Here is a 20,369-nt window from a genome sequence, read left to right on the forward strand (position 1 = left end):
ACATATATTTTGACATGCATTTTACAAACATTTTGACATGAACACACTCTCTCTTAAGTCTTTATTGACACACAGCTGAATCACAACCTCTCTCTTTCTGCAGCAGAAAACAAACAAAAAGCAACAACGAGAGCAGAACAATTATTTGGTGTTTTTGCTGACTACATGTTTTAATTTAATTAATTTAATCTTCAAATTATCTTTTGTTTCTGCTTAGCAGCAATAGATCCGGAGAAACAACAATGAGAAAGCAACATCATCAAAAACAAAGACATGAATCTTTTACCTCTGACTCCAGAGGGCACCATAACACCACAGAGTTTGCAAGACCTAACATTGATTTGATTTATTTTAACACTTTGATTCAGCAAATGATATAATGTTGATTTACATGTGACTTGATGAGCAAGTGGCAACCACTAAAAGTCCCTGCTAGAGACCTTTAATATCTGCAAGAAAAGGGAGCCAAATTTACTGTCAGGTAAAGGGGAATAATTTTAATTCCATTCTCTATATTATATACTGCAACTCTTCAAAAGTCCTAAATAATGCTCCAGCTCTTTAAGGCTCTTCTCCATATGAAAGCTCACTTCTGTTTGATTTCCCAAAATCTGGAAGAGAGCTGAGGGGCAACACCTAGATCCTGTGAGCTGTGATGTTGGAAACAGAAAATTCAGAGCAGTGTACATAATTTAACATTATTAACTCTGGACAGGTTTAAATGAACATCTGAGATGGTAACATCAAATATATGACGATATATCATAGCAAATTATGAATCTATTATGTTTCTAAATGTAGCTCATCAAGGCCCTCCTCCCTAAAAATCTGACTGGCCAACATCTCAAAGCCAGCCATGAAACCCAATGAGCCGTGATGCTGGAGACAGAGGATTCAGAGCAGTGTGAAGTCTCAAAAGAAATACTTTTACATAAGTTTGCTTCATTATTTTTAACTTTAGACAGGTTTAATATGAATATCTGACACTGTGACATTAAATACATGACAACAAATCATGAAAAGCATAATACATCTCATTTAAAGTCTTAGCATGATTTGCTTTTGAAAATAAACCACATTTATCTTATACTTATCTTATCCAGCCCATCAGTTCACTTTTGATTGGCGAACTTCTGGAAGCCTGCAGAAAATTTGAAATTTCATAAATTATAAATTGAGTATATAGAGGAATCTGAAGCCCAGGCTGTTGGCTAACATTAGATTTACATATGTTCATCTCACTGTTTTACATTTTTATTACCAATAAATATGGGGGGGGGGGGGGACCCAACAGTATTGGTTTAGTTTAAGTAACCAAAAGAATATTTGGCTGTCAGTAGATGCTTACTATAAGACATTAGCAAATATTTACCTATTAGATTTTAAAAGTGGCCCCCAGTGCTCATTAGATTGCATCAACAACCAGCAGGTACATGTAACCATTTTATTTACAGGTATTTACTGGTTAGCTGCTAACTAAAACGGTTGCCACTAACTCAAATAACACCGTCACTCATATGTAGCTACCAGTTGCTAACCAGTATCTGCTACTTACATGCAACAAAGGCCAGCAGTGATTACCTTTATCTACTAATAGAAGCCACTAGCAGACGTTAACAGCCACTAGAAGTTCCCATGTAGGAGTTGTCACTGTTATCTATAAGTAGTCACAGCTGCTAAATGAAATACTAGCCACCAATAGCTGTGGTACAAGCAGCCAACTGGCCACTTCCTGTGGCCTCGGTCTAAAAGTCATAGAAACTAGTCCATCAACCCCAGTCAACCTATGGTCGCTAGGGAAAAAAAGTGTGTATTTCCTGAATGGTTGGTGAGTGCTTGTTGGCTGTTAGGTCACAAAGTCTGTCATAAAGAAGGTGCTGCACCAGAAAACCTCCATAAGACTCTTTTGGTCACTAACAGACTTCTATGTTAGCCAAGAGTTTGCATACATAGTTCACAGTTTACCATCAGATAAATGCTTTGTCTTACTGCTGGACCCAACGTGTATAAGAGGCTCCAACTTTTACTAGTAGGTGACCGGTCTCTGTTTCCAATTTCACTAGTGGGTTATGAACTCTTGATGAGTATTTGCAGATAAGTTGGCTTATTACCTGAAAACTGTGAGTCACTGCGGTAATCTGGTACCCACCAAAGCAACTTTTAGGAGGTGTTTTGTGCAGCACCCTCTTTGTGATTAATTTCACAAAGCAACTGCCAGAAACTGCTCGCCAACTGGTTGAAGACTACATATTTTTGGGGTTGGGGTTGGGGATCTCTGTCCCTATGTGATTGTAGCCACAAGCAGATACAAGTAACCATTCCTTTTGAAATGATATCTATACAAATAGTCATAAATAGTTACAAATAGTGTTTAAAATATATATATTTTTTATCAACTGCATGATATGAGTAGCCATGAAAGCTTACAGTACTCTATGTACAAATAACCAGCAGCTGGTTACTATCAAATAATCTCACTGAACGGTTACCACCAGGTTACTAGTGTGTAGTGGGTTATCACTGATTAATTTGGCCAATCACATCACATTTCAGAAAGAGTGTGTGGGACCAGGCGGCCATCCAGCCCCGCCCATCCGAGTGTGACCAGGAGGCTGCATGAGTCCCTCGCTGCTGATTGGTCCATGGTGGAGCCCAGCGCAGGGTGAGTGGGAGGGGCTCAGCTCGCTGCATCCAACTGTCCACAGACAAGGGTACTGACTGAAAACACACACAGATAGTTCATTTAATCTGAAAAACCAGTACATTTACCATTTAAAGCTGTGGGATGGGTTTCACCTGGAGCTGTGAGGAGGAGGAGGCTGTGATGAAGGGGCGCTGCTACTCAAGGGAATGGAGGCAGAGGAGGGTGAGGAAGAAGATGAGGTGGGACGAGGGGAGGAGGTGCTCCAGCCATCAGATATCACCTGAACACCTTCAGAGAGACACACTGAGAGCACACAAAGAATCCAGAATTTAGAAACTGCTGTGTTCATTCAATATTGAGTAAAATATTGAATAAAAACCAAAAGACTTAAACAAAAGATAGGATTTTGAACACAAAACAAAAATCTGTAAAATGTACTTTTTTGCTAAATAAGAGTAAATATATATGTATGTATATATATATATATATAATATATATATATATATATTTATATTTATATATTTATATATACACACACACACACGTGTGTGTGTGTGTGTGTGTGTGTGTGTGTGTGTGTGCATATTTCTATATTCATGTAGATGTCTGCAGGCAAAAGTTTGTATATAAATATTTAAAATTAGCATATAAGTAAATCAACATAATTTACATTGTGTACTAGTGTATATAAAGGTATATATGTATATAAGTAGTTATAGAAAGTAAATGTTCACTGAATATTCAGAAAAAAACCCATATAAAATATTTACGTAAATGCTTATTTGTTTATCTGTTTAATATACAGTTCATTAATCATTGTTTTTATGTCACATATATAAGAATTTTGTTTTTAAATCATAATAGACATGAAGAAAATTTGTATATTAATGACAAAAAGAGATGTCTGCATGCAAATGTATGTATATAAAAATTGTAAATGCTTTATATTGTAAACATTTAGTAAATAAATAAATCGTGATTTTTTATATAGTTATAAATGAACATGAAACTACATGTTTATACAGCACATGTTTATACATATAGTATAATGTATAATGTAGTATAATGCCAGTGTAAAATGTCATGATTATTTCAATATAGTGAAAATGTTCTGCTGCACAGTTTTACATTAAAGTTGAAAAAAGTAAAAACAAATATCTGTGATAATTGTAGCAAATATGAAATCCCTCTGTAATGTTGAACATGATAAGAAGTACAAAACTTTATTTTTGGACTTTCTACAAACATTCACAAAAACACTGTTACCTGAGGAGTGCGGGCGGTGGGGCAGGTAGGCAGTGGGGTAAGGCGTGTGTCTCCCAGGGTATCCATGGTGTTTATAACCATGGTGATGATGTGATGTCAGCGGGAGGCTGCTGCCATAAGGAAAAGCACCTCCTCCTCCAGCTGAGCACAGCGACCAACCTTACACACCAAAGCACACACGCAAATATCTGTTTACCTAAAATGTATCGATAGTTTGTTTTTTTGTGTCAAGAATAGCAAGAAATATATACTTACACAAAAAATAAAAGCACAAGAAAAGTAAATGCTCAGAAAAACTGTTTATAAAAAAGGAATAAAATATGCTGTTAAAATCAAACACTTTCATAGATTCATAAATTTCATACCATGGAAATAAGATTTTAAATTTTTCCCACAAAATCTGATTTTTATTTTAATCTTCAAATTAAATTTCAAAAAGCATAAAAGTCCAATGTTTTTATTTCGATATAAACTACGAAAAAATGTAATTGTCTCTTTCATGAGGCTATATAAAGCTGTGAACTCACAGGACTGAATCCCAACACGGCCCTCTGATGGCTCAGGCAAACTCCGCCCACCTGGGATCCTGAGGAGGATAAATCAAACACAGCCATCAAGACAATGTGAGTTTGTGTGTCTGTGTTCAGATGTGTGTGTGGTTTATATTGTATAGAGTCTCTCACTTGACACCCTCTCTCCAAATGAGTGAGACGGTGGAGTTCATAATGACTCTCTAATCGCCTGCTAACGCTAACTTCCTCTGTTATCCTGGTGAGAAATGCTAAGCGTTAAGTGTAAAGTGTCAGCAGTCATTGCAGGCACATGGCTGTGGTGTAAAATATCTCTGGATGGGACAGAAATCTGACTCATCCACAACTGCACACTCATTATATATGACATACTAGATCTCACAGCTATTGCATTTAATCACAAGTTGATTTTACAACATCATTTGTTTATGTGGAGATTTTGCAGTGATGTTTGGGTCCCCTGATCACAGTTTTCTATCTCAGTGAGTAAAATATAAGCTTAAAGTGAAGTATGTCTTTATCTCCACCTTTTACTTATTCAAAATAACAAAAAATAAAAAGAACTGTCTAAAGATTTATCATGATGTTTAGTTTGGGAGCTGAGAGCCTGACCTCTTGAAGTCAACCACTTTGGATACTGAGGTGTGTTTATCACCACTCCAAAGTCAGCTGAACCACCCTGAAGCTCTTCGGTAGTCAAATGCCCTTTTAGTCTTGCTAACAATCCTTCCATCAGTTCTCCCGCAACCTTTTCTTGGTACTGAAAACTAAAAGGCACAGAACATTTGAGATGGTGCATTACCTCTCTTGTCATAAATAATACCTACATTTTATTTTCTATGCAGATGATATCCAACTTTATTTATCTATGGTGCCGAAATTATTAGTTAAACTAGAGCCACGACTTAAGGATATAAAGGCCTGGATAACCTTTAAATGCACCCCAAACTGAGGTTGATGCACCTGGGCCTAAAAACGTTATGGAGTCTAACCAGAAACTTACTCTGAATGACCATATACTTTACATATGTCTCAGAGCTATGCTGAAAGCTAGTTGACTTTGCAGAGGTGAGAGCACATTTTTGTTCTCTTTTAAAAACCACCCTGCACCACCAACCAAATAAACAGGTGCCCTGCTGGTCCAATCCAGTTTTAACTCCCTGCTAGTGAAGACAAAACCCGACCATGATGGATGAGCTATAGTTGGATCTATTTTTAATGTTATCTGTAGTGCAGTGAAAGTCTTCTGCCGTGTGTTACCAGCATGCAGGAACTTTGATCAAACAGAGCTGTTCTACTTCTGTAGAAGTTATCTGGTGCTTTTAATGTGAAAATTGCCGTACAAATAACTCTTGCTTTCTTCATGATAATTACTTTAAATGCTCTGAAAACCTAATATGAGAAACAGGACATTTTTAACCCTTGTGCAATCCAGCTATCTTTGCAACTAAAAAGCAAAATTACAGTGAAGTCATCATAGTCATCCGTTGTTTCTAACTCAATCTGAAAAAAAAAATCTGGTTGGCAGAAGCGTAATATTTCAAAGATTTTGTGTAGAAATGCACAAAACATTTAGATTACTGAAATATCTAAACACTGTCATAATGAGATACCTAATTATTGAATATATACCAGAAAAAGGGCTAATAAATCAAAGCCCATTGTGTTAAAAATGTTCATATTTCACAGCTTTCCATTCTCCGTGGCACATTAATGTGGAAAATCCTGTAAAAATCTATGAAAAGTTTTGGAGGCTAGATTTATGTTTTTATAATTTAAAGTATCACAAAAGAACATAGAAATACACTATATGGCTACTGGGTCTCTTAAAGGGTATATCCAGTTTAAAAGTCAGATTAAAGTGTTTGGATGCTGTTGTTGTGTTGCTGTGCAGTGTTACCTCTCTTTGGCATCCAGAAAGGCTTTAGCGAACGGGTTGTATTTGATCTTTAGGGCTGTGATCTGCACAGAAAAACACAGAAACATCCACATCCTGTTACGTTATTTTACACTCGAGAAGAACAGAGCACCTCAGCTGTGAAATGTTAAATGACTTTTATGCATAACAGTCCATTTATTGGACAGAGGCTTCATCTTTCATTGATCTGTTCATTTGCAAGTAATTTCTCAATCAGGCTTCTAGATGAATATCCATTTTCATGTCCACTTATTGTATTATTTCACAGTTCTGTTTAATAAATTCTTCCTCTGTTTTGATTTGAATAATTAGTGTGTGTTCCCAATCTGTTTTTATTAACTGTGATCTCAATAAAATGAGAGAATAGATTATTAATAACCTGAACGTGACCAACTAAGTAAGGGTTTGCTGTTGTAACATTAAAAATGGAATATATTATACCCTTAAAAACTGATTCATCTCATTAAATTAAACAGATTCAGCTGGTAAAAAAAACTCTGAGCTTTACCTTTTTTTTAAACTAAATCAGACGTCTGAGCTTTACCTTTATAAAAAATTTCATACATTTGTATTCAAATGTTTTTTTCCGATTAAAAGATGTTGTGTTGTGTTTCTAATTCCGAGTCTGTGTCCCACAAATCCATATTTATTAAAAAGGTAATTGAAAAAAGAAACACTGTCCAATATTTCATGACACTTAACCAGCATTAAATCTGGTTAATTGGAATATTTGAGCAATTTTAGCTTGCTGGTGTTAGCTTTAACTTTGATATATCAAAATCAGCTTCAATTTTTCAAGAATTAGAACAAGTATAGCTGTGAAACTAGTTCTAGTTCACACCCAAACACCAAATGATATTGAAAATAGAACATCTTTTGTACCTCTTCATTCTGGTAGGCAGTGACGGCGATGAACTGCGTTTCTTTGAAGGAAACGTTAGAAACCAGTCGATGGCGAGAGCCAACACACACGATGTGGAGCTGAGGTTCATACTTATGGAGAGAATTCAACATAATCTGGGAAAATGAAGACAATTATTTCTACATTTTCCCATCATTTATAATTATTTAGACCAAGATTATTGTACATTTTTTCTGCACCTAAATGCTTTTATCTAAAAGTATTCGGCCCCCTTGAACTTTTCCACATTTTGTCACATTACAGCCACAAACATGAATCAATTTTATTGGAATTCCACGTGAAAGACCAATACAAAGTGGTGTACACGTGAGAAGTGGAACGAAAATCAATACAATAAATAACTGCAAAGTGGGGTGTGCGTAATTATTCAGCCCCCTGAGTCAATACTTTGTAGAACCACCTTTTGCTGCAGTTACAGTTGCCAGTCTTTTAGGCTATGTCTCTACCAGCGTTGCACATCTAGAGACTGAAATCTTTGCCCATTCTTCTTTGCAAAACAGCTCCAGCTCAGTCAGATTAGATGGACAGCGTTTGTGAACAGCAGTTTTCAGATCTTGCCACAGATTCTTGATTGGATTTAGACACCAGACAGGTCAGGGATAAAGTTATTGAGAAATTTAAAGCAGGCTGAGGGTACAAAAAGATTTCCCAATCCTTGAACATCCCAAGGAGCACTGTTCAAGCGATCATTCAGAAATGGAAGGAGTATGGCACAACTGTAAACCTACCACGACAAGGCCGTCACCCTAAACTCACAGGCCGAACAAGGAGAGCGCTGATCAGAAATGCAGCCAAGAGGTCCATGGTGACTCTGGACGAGCTGCAGAGATCTACAGCTCAGGTGGGGGAATCTGTCCATAGGACAACGATTAGTCGTGCACTGCACAAAGTTGGCCTTTATGGAAGAGTGGCAAGAAGAAAGTCATTGTCAACAGAAAACCATAAGAAGTCCCGTTTGTAGTTTGCCACAAGCCATGTGGGGGGGACACAGCAAACATGTGGAAGAAGGTGCTCTGGTCAGATGAGACCAAAATGGAACCTTTTGGCTAAAATGCAAAACGCTATGTGTGGCGGAAAACTAACACTGCACATCACTCTGAACACACCATCCCCACTGTCAAATATGGTGGTGGCAGCATCATGCTCTGGGGGTGCTTCTTCAGCAGGGACAGGGAAGCTGGTCAGAGTTGATGGGAAGATGGATGGAGCCTAATACAGGGCGATCTTGGAAGGAAACCTCTTGGAGTCTGCAGAAGACTTGAGACTGGGGCGGAGGTTCACCTTCCAGCAGGACAACGACCCTAAACATAAAGCCAGGGCAACAATGGAAAGGTTTAAAACAAAACACATCCATGTGTTAGAATGGCCCAGTCAAAGTCCAGATCTAAATCCAATCGAGAATCTATGGCAAGATCTGCAAACTGCTGTTCACAAACGCTGTCCATCTAATCTGACTGAGCTGGAGCTGTTTTGCAAAGAAGAATGGGCAAAGATTTCAGTCTCTAGATGTGCAAAGCTGGTAGAGACATACCCTAAAAGACTGGCAGCTGTAATTGCAGCAAAAGGTGGTTCTACAAAGTATTGACTCAGGGGGCTGAATAATTACGCACACCCCACTTTGCAGTTATTTATTGTATTGATTTCCGTTCCACTTCTCACGTGTACACCACTTTGTGTTGGTCTTTCATGTGGAATTCCAATAAAATTGATTCATGTTTGTGGCTGTAATGTGACAAAATGTGGGAAAGTTCAAGGGGGCCGAATACTTTTGCAAACCACTGTATATATATACATACTGGTACTGGAATTTCAAGTGTCCCTTTAATTCTTTTAAGCTGTATATTCATTTTTCCATCTTTACCCATTTACACACATCTAAACATTTTTATATGTCTTTCTCAATTTGTACCTGTTCGTATCTCTCTATATCCAGTTGTAATTGTCTGAAGCTACCTCTATCTGCTACTATCTATCCACCTTTTTAGAGGTTTTCAGTCATCTATAATATTTTTATATGCTTTCGCCCAATTATCTATATTCATTAACACCAGTTTGTACTCATCTATAATGTTTCCATTTCAATTCAATTCAATTCAATTCAATTCTATTTATATAGCGCCAAATCACAACAGCAGTCGCCTCAAGGCGCTTTATATTGTACAGTAGATCGTACAATAATAGATGATCGTACAATAATAGATCCCCCGTCATCTATAATGTTTCCATTCCTCCGATACCTGCTTGTGTCCATGTATATTATTGCCCATTCATAAATGTAACCATCTATATCTGGTTGTAACTGCCTACCTCATTCTATCCATACTTCAACATTTCCTATCTGACCTGTTTAGTTCATTTCAGTACTTTTTTACTGAAGTCCATCCTCTCTGAAGAGATCACAAGCCTCACGGTAAAAACTCGGCTCTAAAAGTTTGAAAAAGTCCAAACAGCTCTGTACTTTTGAATCAATTAACAGAAAACAAAGGTAAGTGTAGTTTTGTCAGTCAGTCAGTTTGTCAGTTTGTCTGACTGCAGGAGAGTTTATGGAGTGGAGCCATCTTTGTCTTTTGGCCAAAACACTCTTTTATCCATCTGTCTTTTCTATCTCGTCCATCTCCCCATCAACCCCCCCCCCCCCAAACCCCCCCCCCCCCCCTCGCTAATGAGGCCCAATTAACCAATCCGAGTTCTCCGGGCGGACACACAAAAACAAACTGTTTTCTATTCAGATTGAGAGGCTGGCTTCAGATCTGACCCCGGCGCTGTGTGTGTGCTGGCAGTGCCCACATTAGCTGGAGTGTGTGTGGGCTCTTTTTGAATATAGTTTACCTCTCTCTCCCTCGTCCATCTGAAGCATGATGGGTAAATTAATTTCCCAGTAAAAAACATAATTACCATAATGTACAAATAAGCTGAGCAATTATTTCATTATGGCCGAGCTCTCTGTTCCAACTCTGCATTACTGCCCGGTGTGTGCGTGTCATGTTTGGACAGGGATAATGGGGTAAATATAAACAACATTATTGCCAATTTTGTAGTGCTGTGCACGTGTGTTTGTGTTTGTGTGTGCGTGTGTGCGCATGGAGGCCTCTAAGAGTGCTGAACAGCTCTCGACAGGAAGTGCATTAAACTGCTGCTGGCCAATTAAGAGCTGTTTATCCCGTTCCCGTGGTTACGAGGGGGCGAGCAGGTGAAGTGAGCGGAGAGAGGGACTGAAGTGGCTAATTAGAGGCGGTAGTCTCTCGCCCACTTCAATACAATACAGAGGGAAGGAGAGAGAGAGAGGGAAAGAGACGGAGACTCTTGACATGAACAGCAGGATAATGGACTCAAGAAGAAGAAGAAGACGGAGATGCAGAAGAAATACAGGAAAAAGTGTGGTAAAAGTGAAAGAGGGAAAGGGAGAAGAAAGACAAGAATGAATAGTAGAAAATTACGAGAACAAAAAAGAAAGATTGAAAAAAGAAAACACTAGATTAAAGAGAGGAATAAAGTACTGAAGAAAAAAGGAACTACAAACAAAACAAAGAAAGCAAAAATCAGCAGAACAGAAACAAAAAAGAGAACAAAGGAGAGAAAGAAAACGAATAAGAAATCACAGGAAAGAAAAAAAACAACAATTAAATAAAAACTGAAAATATATGAACAGACTGGATAAAAATCAAAGTATGAATGACTGCAGAAAGAACAAGTAAACACACAAAGAAATCAATGAAGGAAGACATGCAGATTTTCAGGCTCTGTTCCACCCACCTGTCCTCCTCCGTTCACCTTGTTGGTGAGTTTGACCTTGTTGAAGGACACGGCCGCTTTCATCCAGTGAGCGCCGAAGTTTGGCGAGTCAGGGTGGATGTAGATGCCACCGTGGCCCCGGCCTTCGCTGCGGCTTTCCGCCCGGCCGGCCGCCACCCACTCCCCGTTTACAAACTTCCAGCGGCAGCTGTCAGCCGGGACGAAGTCCAGCAGGAAGGAGTACATGGAGCTGGGGTCCAGGCCAGAGACGCTCACTTTCAGCACTGGGAACATGCGACTGAAGAGAGACACACAGCTTGATTAAAGGGGAAAGTTTATGTTCACTCACAGAACCCAAAATAATAACAGAATTATGGGGCTAATACCAATTTTAATGCATTTTTTCTTACATTATATTATAAGTTTATACATAGATTACACACATTGCCTATACATATGAATGTATCTCTATGAAAGTTTTATTGAAGCTGAAGTTACTGTAACATACATTGCTGAACATTTAATCAACAAATTAGTCAGCAGCTTATTATAAAGATATGTCTTGACTTTGCTCACCACCTGCTCAGCTGTGGGAGCTGTTCTGCTATTATGTGATTGCAAATCTGAATTTACAGTTTCAGTTTCATTCTTTGGTTCAGTTTTTTTTAAGTATAACCAACTATAATGATAAAGTTATTTATATCAACCTGAAGATTGTCCGACTTTTTTTCTCTTTTAGCTCCATTTTTGGTCACCACCGGCACCTCAGATAAATATCCAGGTTTTAAGCTGCCAAAGGATCCACAGCATTTTGTTTTACTTTATGTTTTGGACTTTAGATGAAATTAAATATATACACAATATAACGTTTCATATAATGAATACATTTACAAACAAATACAAAATTATTGCAACTATTAAACTACATACAGATCAAACTCAAACTGGGAATTTGTGGATCTGTTAAAAACATTCCAGAAGCCAACAGTAAATTTGAATAGTTCTATAAAACGTCTGTGATAATTTATCACAGTCACACATTTAGTTAACAGATTAATTTTTAAACTGACAGAATTTTCAGCTGCACTGATATACAGATAGTTGTTCCTTGTAGTTTCTCAGGAGTGAGGACTTTCTTGAGCTTTTCTAGGAAAATAGTTCAGCTTTGAGAGTTGGTCAAAGAAAACATGTAAGAGCCAATTTTCAGAAATTTCTGTCAAATTAGAGATAATGATTTATATATAACACAAATAATTGTTGGATGGAGTTTTAAAAGTAAACAGAATCCAAAAAAGTCTGGTACTGCAATTTTTTGACAATTGTGCCAAACAGCTGAAGGCTGTATAAAGGCATTTTAACAATACCAGATTTTAAGGGCTTTAGAGAAAATGTCTATAATTTCCAGACTAGTTTTTCTCCAAAGAGCCTCCTGACACTACGATTCCACCCCCATTTTATTCTCTGAATATACCTTATTCTTTATTTTTCATTCTGACTGGTTGACAGCGGTACAGCCAACAAATGCATTTCTTCGATAACCATCAATAACAACTGATGACTGATTAGAAAAATCCTTACCAGAGCTAAAATTTGTTACAGGCAGCATAAACTATGACAGATTATGATAACCAACCATCTCTGCATGTGAATATAAATTTATCACCGTATGTTAAAAATACCAAAGTTTCCATCCTTCTAAAGCTGCTTTCAGACAAACAGTCGGCTCTCCAGCAGTAACAGCAGTTGAAGTGGCGTCCTGCAGGTGTAAATGGAGTGTTTGCCCACCGCAGGGCGCGACTGGTCAACACGCCTCGGCTTGGCACAAAAAAAACACAAAATGAAACACACAGAGGCGATGATAACAGCTGCTATCGAGACTAATGAATAACCCCGGTTAACAGCAGCACTGATCGGGAGTCAGCTTAAAACAGGGACACTCTGTGTTAATGTTTCTCCATCTCTGTGGTCATTTTTGCAAAAATATTCAGAAATCAAGTATCTTCTAAAACGAGCCATTATTTGTAGAAAAATGGGTAAGATTATGTTTTTAGCATCACAACAAAATAACAAATCTCTGGCAAACAAAGTACAAGTTGCCACATCTGCTCAGAAGAACCACCAACAAAACTCAATTTAGAAAAAACAACAACACAATTTTTCAAATATTTTCTTCTTCAAGCTTGTTTCTCTCATAAAGCCTGAATTGTATATTCATGCTCAGGAAGAATATGGTGTATCTTCATGCCACTGAATTGAACATAATGATCTTTTAATGTCTGATTTTTCTGTTTCTAAACTGGCTGACTAGGAACAAAAGTTGATTAACTCTCACATAAAATGTTGGCATGCTACTGTATCATTCATTGACTGCTGATGCCAATGAAGTCATTAACTTATTATTGCAAAGTCACAAGTTGAAGCACTAGAAAGTCCTCCTAATGTTACCTTCACAGGGAGTGACAGAAATGCCAAACTAAAACTGCCCGAGTAAACTTAGCAGCATTATATGGATCATAGCTATTTATAGGGCCGGTTGTATCTGAAAGGCTCAGTTTTTTATTTTTATTTTCACACTGACTAGTTGAAAGTTGCAAAGAACTGTATCTGTGTTTGCTAAATTACATTTTTCATTTGCAGACTTTCCTGACAAGAAAAATCAATTCTGTCAGTTTAGGAAAAGACTGAAAATTGCCTTTTTATGATTTTCTAACATGTTCGTTACTGAATACTGACTGTAAAGACAAAAGTTACCTGATATAATGATCTGTTTCCTGTTGGCTGTCAATCTGATGGCTGTTGACAATGTACTTTCAGAAAAGTACTTTACTGATATTACGTTTAACACATTCTATATCTAGAATGTATTAAAGACCATAAGTACTGTCCTTATTACCTCTATAACTTCAGAAAAAACTTCTCACAACTCCTAAATTATATCTGGACACTCTCAAAGCTATTTATCACTTCTAAATGAGCCAAACTCTTCTGATTTTCTTCCGAAAAGTCTTACAACACAATTAGAAAACGTTACTAATTGCATCCATAACTTCTCCAGGAGATCCTCAGAATCAACAAGGACTACAAATATCAGATGTCAGTCTCCCTAATAGCCTCCAGAGCTTCTTGTAGGCTTCTGAAACATCCAAAAGTATTTGTGGAATACTTTTTGGAGTAACTTATTGATTTTTTTTTTTTGTGGAAATCTCTTCAATACCTTCAAAATCTAAAGAATCTCCTCTAAAGACCTAAAAAAAAATCTCCTGAACTAACTCAAAAACGTCTTTGAGACCTCTACAATCTCAACAATGGCTATCAAAACCTCCTCTTGTGAACACCTCTAAAACCCAAAACAAAGAGACACCCAGTATCTCAGCTGGCTAATTATGAAGGCTTTGTTTAGGAGAGAACATGTTAACGTGTTTTTTCTATCAATGTAGAAAAGTGGGTGAGGTGGCTGCAGCTCAGGAGGAAATGTAGGTCATCTACTAACTGAAAGATTGGTGGTTTGATCCCTGCCTGCTCCAGTCTACATGCCAAAGTATCCTTGGAGGAGATACTGCACCCCAAGTTGCTCTTTGATGCAACTATCAGTGTCTGAATGTTACAGAGAAAACGCTTAATCGTAGAAAATGTGCTTTCATGAATTAGTCAGTATAAATGAGATGTTCTATAAAGCACTTTGAGCTCTGCAGTAGAGTTGTAAGGTGCTGCAGAAGAATCAATTTATTTACCATTTACCCAAACGCCCTTGAGATTCACATGTTGATCAGCAGTAAGACTCAAAAAAGTCAACATTACTTAACGCAAAGTCTCTAATTGAAATGCATCCTGAGAATCTCTAATTCAGGTGTTTATATCCAGATATTTTTGTTTATTTAAGAAACTTCATTTATATTGTAATTTGTTCACCTTTTCTTTCAATTTTCTAAAGTATTCTGAAGCTGTAAATAAACTTTTGTTTCCACTACCAGGTGCTTCCTGAATAACTAACAGTTGCATTGAAGGAGTGAAGTTTGTTCATGGAAGTTTGTTAATTTGTAGCAAAAATCTGAGAGCAGTTACCGTCCATTCTTGGTGACGATCATCTCGTTAGTGATGTGCTGGAATTTCCTCCACAGCTCGGCATCCTCTAACGTCACCCTCAGTTCCCGCTCTGTTGGGTCGCCCTTCTCCCGGCCGGCCTGCAGCTCGCTCTCCACGGCGCTCAGCAGCCGCGACATGCAGCGTTCAGCCGAACCGGGACTGCACATCGACCCACCAGCACCAGTGGCACTCTGATCTACAGATGACACTGAACCAGACCCTCCATCTTCCTGTAACCCCTCCACCTTCATCTGCAAACCCAAACAAAGACAGATTCAATCGTGATGAGTTTTACAGTTTTTATAACATTAATTTCACTTGAGTAAAGATGTTTGGATTATTTTTTAGTCTTTAGAAACTTGACAATGCAATCTGATCCACCTGAATATTTTTATTTTACTAATTTAGTCCACTAAGCGTAAATTTTACCACAAAGTATGATTCTTGTCTCAATAGACTGAAGAACACAGCAGTACTTCAAATAATGGGTAAAAAAACACAGGCTGTATTTTTTCATATCGTCTCTTAGAGTCTGTTTTGTTGACCGCACTGAATCTCAAACATGGTATAAATTATGTTTTATTTGCTATAATCATAGATCAGGTTTCACTGAATGTTGAAGACCTCACACATTCTTGATGAGTTTCTCAATTTTTAAAACACCTTTTGACATTTCAAACTACATCCTAAATACAATTGATCATTGAAAATGATCAGGACCAAATCATATAACCATGGTTTTATATAATTTCTTAATAACACCTCTTTAAATTACACCAGCCCTCTAACGATCAGATTACGCTTCACTGCTGCATTTAACAGGTGATTAGTAAATCCCACTGAAAACAAAATTTTCAGTCCAGTCCACTTTGAATTCATGCTACAGGTTTCAGTTTTTTTCTAAGCCACATAATCAGTTTAACTGAATGAAAATAAAAATAAAAAATGAGCTGACGTTATTGTCATTGTTGTAGTTAGCTGGAGGACGGTGTCAGCTACCCGATAAACCCATATTGTTCCTGAAAATTTCTGCATTTGAAAATAATAGGCTGAATGCAGGTGGGGAATTTCTGGACCAAAGAAACGCAAAAAATAAGCTCGTTTCAGGAAGCAGTTTATCTGTTGTTTATTTTTGAAGCTTTTAAACAATCAACATTGTTTGATATGAAAGGAGCAAATGAAATGTGCTATAATCTGATGTTTGATTGTTCAGTTTAAATGAATCTGAATGAAATAAAAGGTTTATTTATTTTTCCAAGTTGCTCTTGAATAGAAACCTTCTTTAACTGCATCATTTAATTTACAGTGGGTTCACAGACTGAAAGTGACACAAAGGGGTCAACAAAATTGTAAAGTCTTTTACTTTGTCAGTCAGAAGCATCTGCACACCCGACACCATTTGTCTTTCAATGAGACTCTTACTTGGCTTCTAGTATGGACCTGGAAGGAAACGATGCCTGAAACAAGAATGAAAATAAAGGATAAAAACTTAAAACACATACCTTTAAACACCATCAGTAGATTGATTTATTGTATTGTCATGTCCATTTATGCACAGTTATCACATGCAAATTGGGCAAACTGAACTAATGTTTTCTTTTTTAGGGTTATGGATTTGTTTGCCTCAAATTGCTACATAGTTCACAGCATAGCAGTGTATTTAGTGCATAACATGCCATCTGTACACTTTGGGCTGATGGCTTGAATGAACTCTGTTTCAAAAACAGGACGTTTGATCAAAATTTTACCAACAACAAAACCCAAGATTGTGAATAAGAAGGTAAAATTGGCTGTAAGAAAATGTCAGATATTTGGATACGAAACTTTGAAAACCTACCAGAAAGAATTTACTCTGCAAACAATTAAAATATAGATTATTAGCGTGCAGAGTCTACCAAAAATCACCTCTGAGATCTGTGGATTTCAGCTGGTTTCTTTTCTTTTTTTATTCAAAAGCTTCCTTTTCTAGCTTTTCTTTGTCCTCTCAGACAGCAGACCCTCCAGCAGAGAAAACACACACAGGATAAAAGTGGGGATAATAAGCAGAAGTTAACAGACATTTAATGGAGTATAATTTTTCTGTTAGTTTATTTTCTGTCTGTTAACACTGCTGCTGTTGTTAGTAACCACTTTAACCACAGGACCTTTTAAACCCCACTGAGGGTGATTTAATACCTGCCTCATGATCAGAAATAGGAAAAACAAAATCAATATTGTCATAATTTCCCAGTTCTAGTTAATAATGATAATTAGAAAATTGACCAAATTAACCTAAGATTTGTTTGAAAATGTTTGGGGGGGAAAAGACTTTCCTATTTGTGTCAGTTTACACCAGGTCAAAGAAACATCCAGGACCTTTTCAAACACTCTGTGGTCTGATTTCAGGTTTTTAAGACATGAAATCCCCCGTTTATTCTTTAGCTCTCTTTAAAAAAAATGCATTATTGTTATTAGATTAGAACCTTCAATAGTTAGTAAATATATAAATATATATATATATAATATTAATATTTTTTGGCTCATTTAAATGTACGTTTAATAGAAATTACAACCCAAACATTTTAAGAAAATTATTTTACATAGGTGCAATTACTGAATTTGACAGAAAGCATATATACATCTCTTCACATTCACATTTTCACTTATGGTAAAAATTTCTATGTGATACACAATCACGTCAAAGAATTTGTATGATTTATTTAAAGATTTGAATGTTTTAAAGGTTTGAATGTTTTAATATTAAAAATAATTTCAAGAAACAAAATTCAAACAGCTTCAGACTATTTATCTCCAGTGAGTAAAAAATATAATCCAGTGTAAAGCAGACTTTTTTAATGATACACACATCCCTGTATTTAAATTTGATGAAAAAACTCCTAAAAATTTTTTTTTTTATTACTGAAAGGAAGTATTCAGTCTACTTCATATATTAAATGTATATGTAAATCATTATGTAATATTCAGATAATGAATTGTTAATTCTTGGTGATTTCAAAGTAAACACTGTTAACAAAAAAGGGTAAAAACAGATGACAAATACATTTAAAATCCTAAAATAAAAAGCACATGAATGACAGCTGACACAGTTTACTGCCCATGTGCAAAACACACAAAAAGTAAAAACTTACTTTTTGTTTAATACATTTTAATTCCATCAGTTGCAAATTTATCCAGAAATTCCTTGAAATTCCTGGAACAAAAATCTTGGAATTGTCTAACAACATTTCTACGTGAGCTTAACTATAATGGACATCTCTGTAGGTCAATAATAGGTGAAACTACAGGTGCATAAAAAGCTGCATATAAACTTACCTGTGACACCGGGCACCGAGCCGAACAGTTGAATTTATCCTAACGAGATGTTTCCGATGAACAGGGAGACGAAAGGATGGAGGTTTGACTGTGATGTGAAGCCGCTCAGCATCTGACTGAACATCACAGTCAATCAGAGGGCTTCAGTCTGACTACACCTCGCTCTGCATCTCTCTCTCTCTCTCCCCGTCACACACTCACACACGCTCTCCGTCTCTTTTCCTTTCAAACACACGGACGATTTACCTCACTCGGCCACTCACACTTAATCCACAGAGTGTTTAACTGTCCTTTGAATTATAAAAACTGCTTTCAGTAAAAGTGAGGAAGAGGGAGTGTTAAAAAATAGCAAACATAAAAGGGACGAGCACAATGACGAATCTAAAAACGAAATCTTTAATCTAATCTGCAAACTAATGCAGGAACAGGTGGATGTAAAATGGCAACCAACCTCCATGTTACGATTTTTATAAACACCTAGAAGTGGATGAGAAAGAGCAGAAAACAACAGCAAAGCAGGAGAAAGTGAATAAAGTTGAAACACCGGCCTTGTAGTTTGTTGAAGCTGTGAGAGCAGCACCTTTATTTAGAGCAACTTTAGAGCAGATTTGAAGTTTGAGGAGAACAAATCAAGCGTGAATAAATTATATGGTTGCCCCTCTCTCAGCCTGGTTCCCGTAGAGGTCTCTTCCTTTTATAAGGGAGTTCTGCCTTCCCACCATCACCAAGTACGGACCATATAGGAATGTTTGGCTGTTTGGGTTTTCAACGGTCTAAAGTTCAGCCTTGTCTTATTTACAGTGTTAATAAAAGTTACTGTTGGCTGGTTGCCCCACGGGCTCACCACAGCAGGCATATGCATGTTTTTTTCATACATCTCCATTTAAGGCCTCAGTCAGAGACCAGTGGCTGACCCCCTTGCAACCACCATTCCCCAGTTAAACATGCATATTACCTGACTGGTTAGTGAGTGGTTGCTGGAGGTTGAAACAGTTTGCATGGATGATGTCGATTTATCTGCAAACACCAGCCGACTACTAGCCGTGCGGTAGGAAAACATAAAAAAAAAAGTGTAACAAACTGAAAATGGAGACTGTTTATCTTCAACGCTGTGTCTTACTGCTGACAAGCAACACAATTCAAAACAGGCAACTTTTATTTTGACAGGCAAACTTGCTGTTTTTGATCTATGGCTCTGTGGTTCGTTAGTGTTTGCAGACAAATTGGCATCTTCCACGGGGAACTGTGGCAAACTGTGACCAAAGCAATCACAAGGTCTGTGCTGCAGCACCATACATGTTTTCTGCAACCATTTTCACTTAACGACAGCCAAAAACCACTTTCTCGTCGATCAGAGTATACACAGTATAGTTAACAGGCAATCACCTTCCAATCTATAGGCCTTTATGTCTAGGCCTTGACTGATTTCTTTGCACATTTACGGAAAACAGAAATCTCTCACTCACAAAAATATTCAGACTAAAAAATGTAGCTACTTACTTATCTAGAAGCTGTCTGAAGTCCATTCATGAACCTTGCAAACAGATCGCTCTTTATGAAAATGATGTCTCTGCATGTCCAGAACGTGAGCTCTGATACTGGAAGCTCTGGTTTCTGTTTGGAGTTGGAGTTCTATTAACAAGTCACATTTTATTCTGCTTATGTAGAAAGCAAAAGTTTCTACTGGCTTGATTTCATTTACATACATTCATTAACAATGGATGTTGAATAAAAAGCAAGGACTCAGATAGCTGCTAGCTAAACCACCCGTGGTTTGTATTCACCTGTGGCTTCTACAGGTGAATACAGCTGATGGGCTCCTAGATTGGTGAAACTTTGGTTTGATACTTGGTTAATTGATGATCTTGATAATCTAGTATTAGCATGGCTGCTCCAGTCTAGTAGCCAAAGTATCCTGTGGCATGAATGCTCCTGATGTGTTCATTGGACTGTTATTGTTAG

General features: G+C 37.3%; 1 protein-coding gene across 6 annotated transcripts; it reads right to left on the reverse strand.

The window, feature by feature from the left end:
- Window positions 1-84: 84 nt before the first annotated feature.
- Window positions 85-20,018, reverse strand: tbx19 (T-box transcription factor 19). Of its 6 annotated transcripts, none has more exons than XM_082522782.1 (10): window positions 18,408-19,269; window positions 16,459-16,552; window positions 15,075-15,346; window positions 11,034-11,310; window positions 7,241-7,375; window positions 6,341-6,402; window positions 4,438-4,496; window positions 3,911-4,069; window positions 2,797-2,947; window positions 85-2,695 (listed from the first exon to the last, which is right to left on the reverse strand). In XM_082522782.1, exons 2-10 carry the CDS (start codon window positions 16,492-16,494, stop codon window positions 2,518-2,520), a joined length of 1,329 nt encoding a protein of 442 aa, XP_082378908.1. In that variant the 5' UTR covers window positions 16,495-16,552; window positions 18,408-19,269; the 3' UTR covers window positions 85-2,517. The 6 variants fall into 6 exon arrangements, with proteins under 6 accessions (XP_082378908.1, XP_082378907.1, XP_082378910.1 ...); XM_082522781.1 differs by lacking the exon at window positions 18,408-19,269 and adding an exon at window positions 17,001-17,414; XM_082522784.1 differs by lacking the exons at window positions 16,459-16,552; window positions 18,408-19,269 and adding an exon at window positions 19,908-20,018.
- Between the last annotated feature and the right edge of the window lie 351 nt (window positions 20,019-20,369).

The sequence above is a fragment of the Aulonocara stuartgranti genome (assembly GCF_965226115.1).
Source record: "Aulonocara stuartgranti genome assembly, chromosome: 23".
Lineage (NCBI taxonomy): Eukaryota > Metazoa > Chordata > Actinopteri > Cichliformes > Cichlidae > Aulonocara > Aulonocara stuartgranti.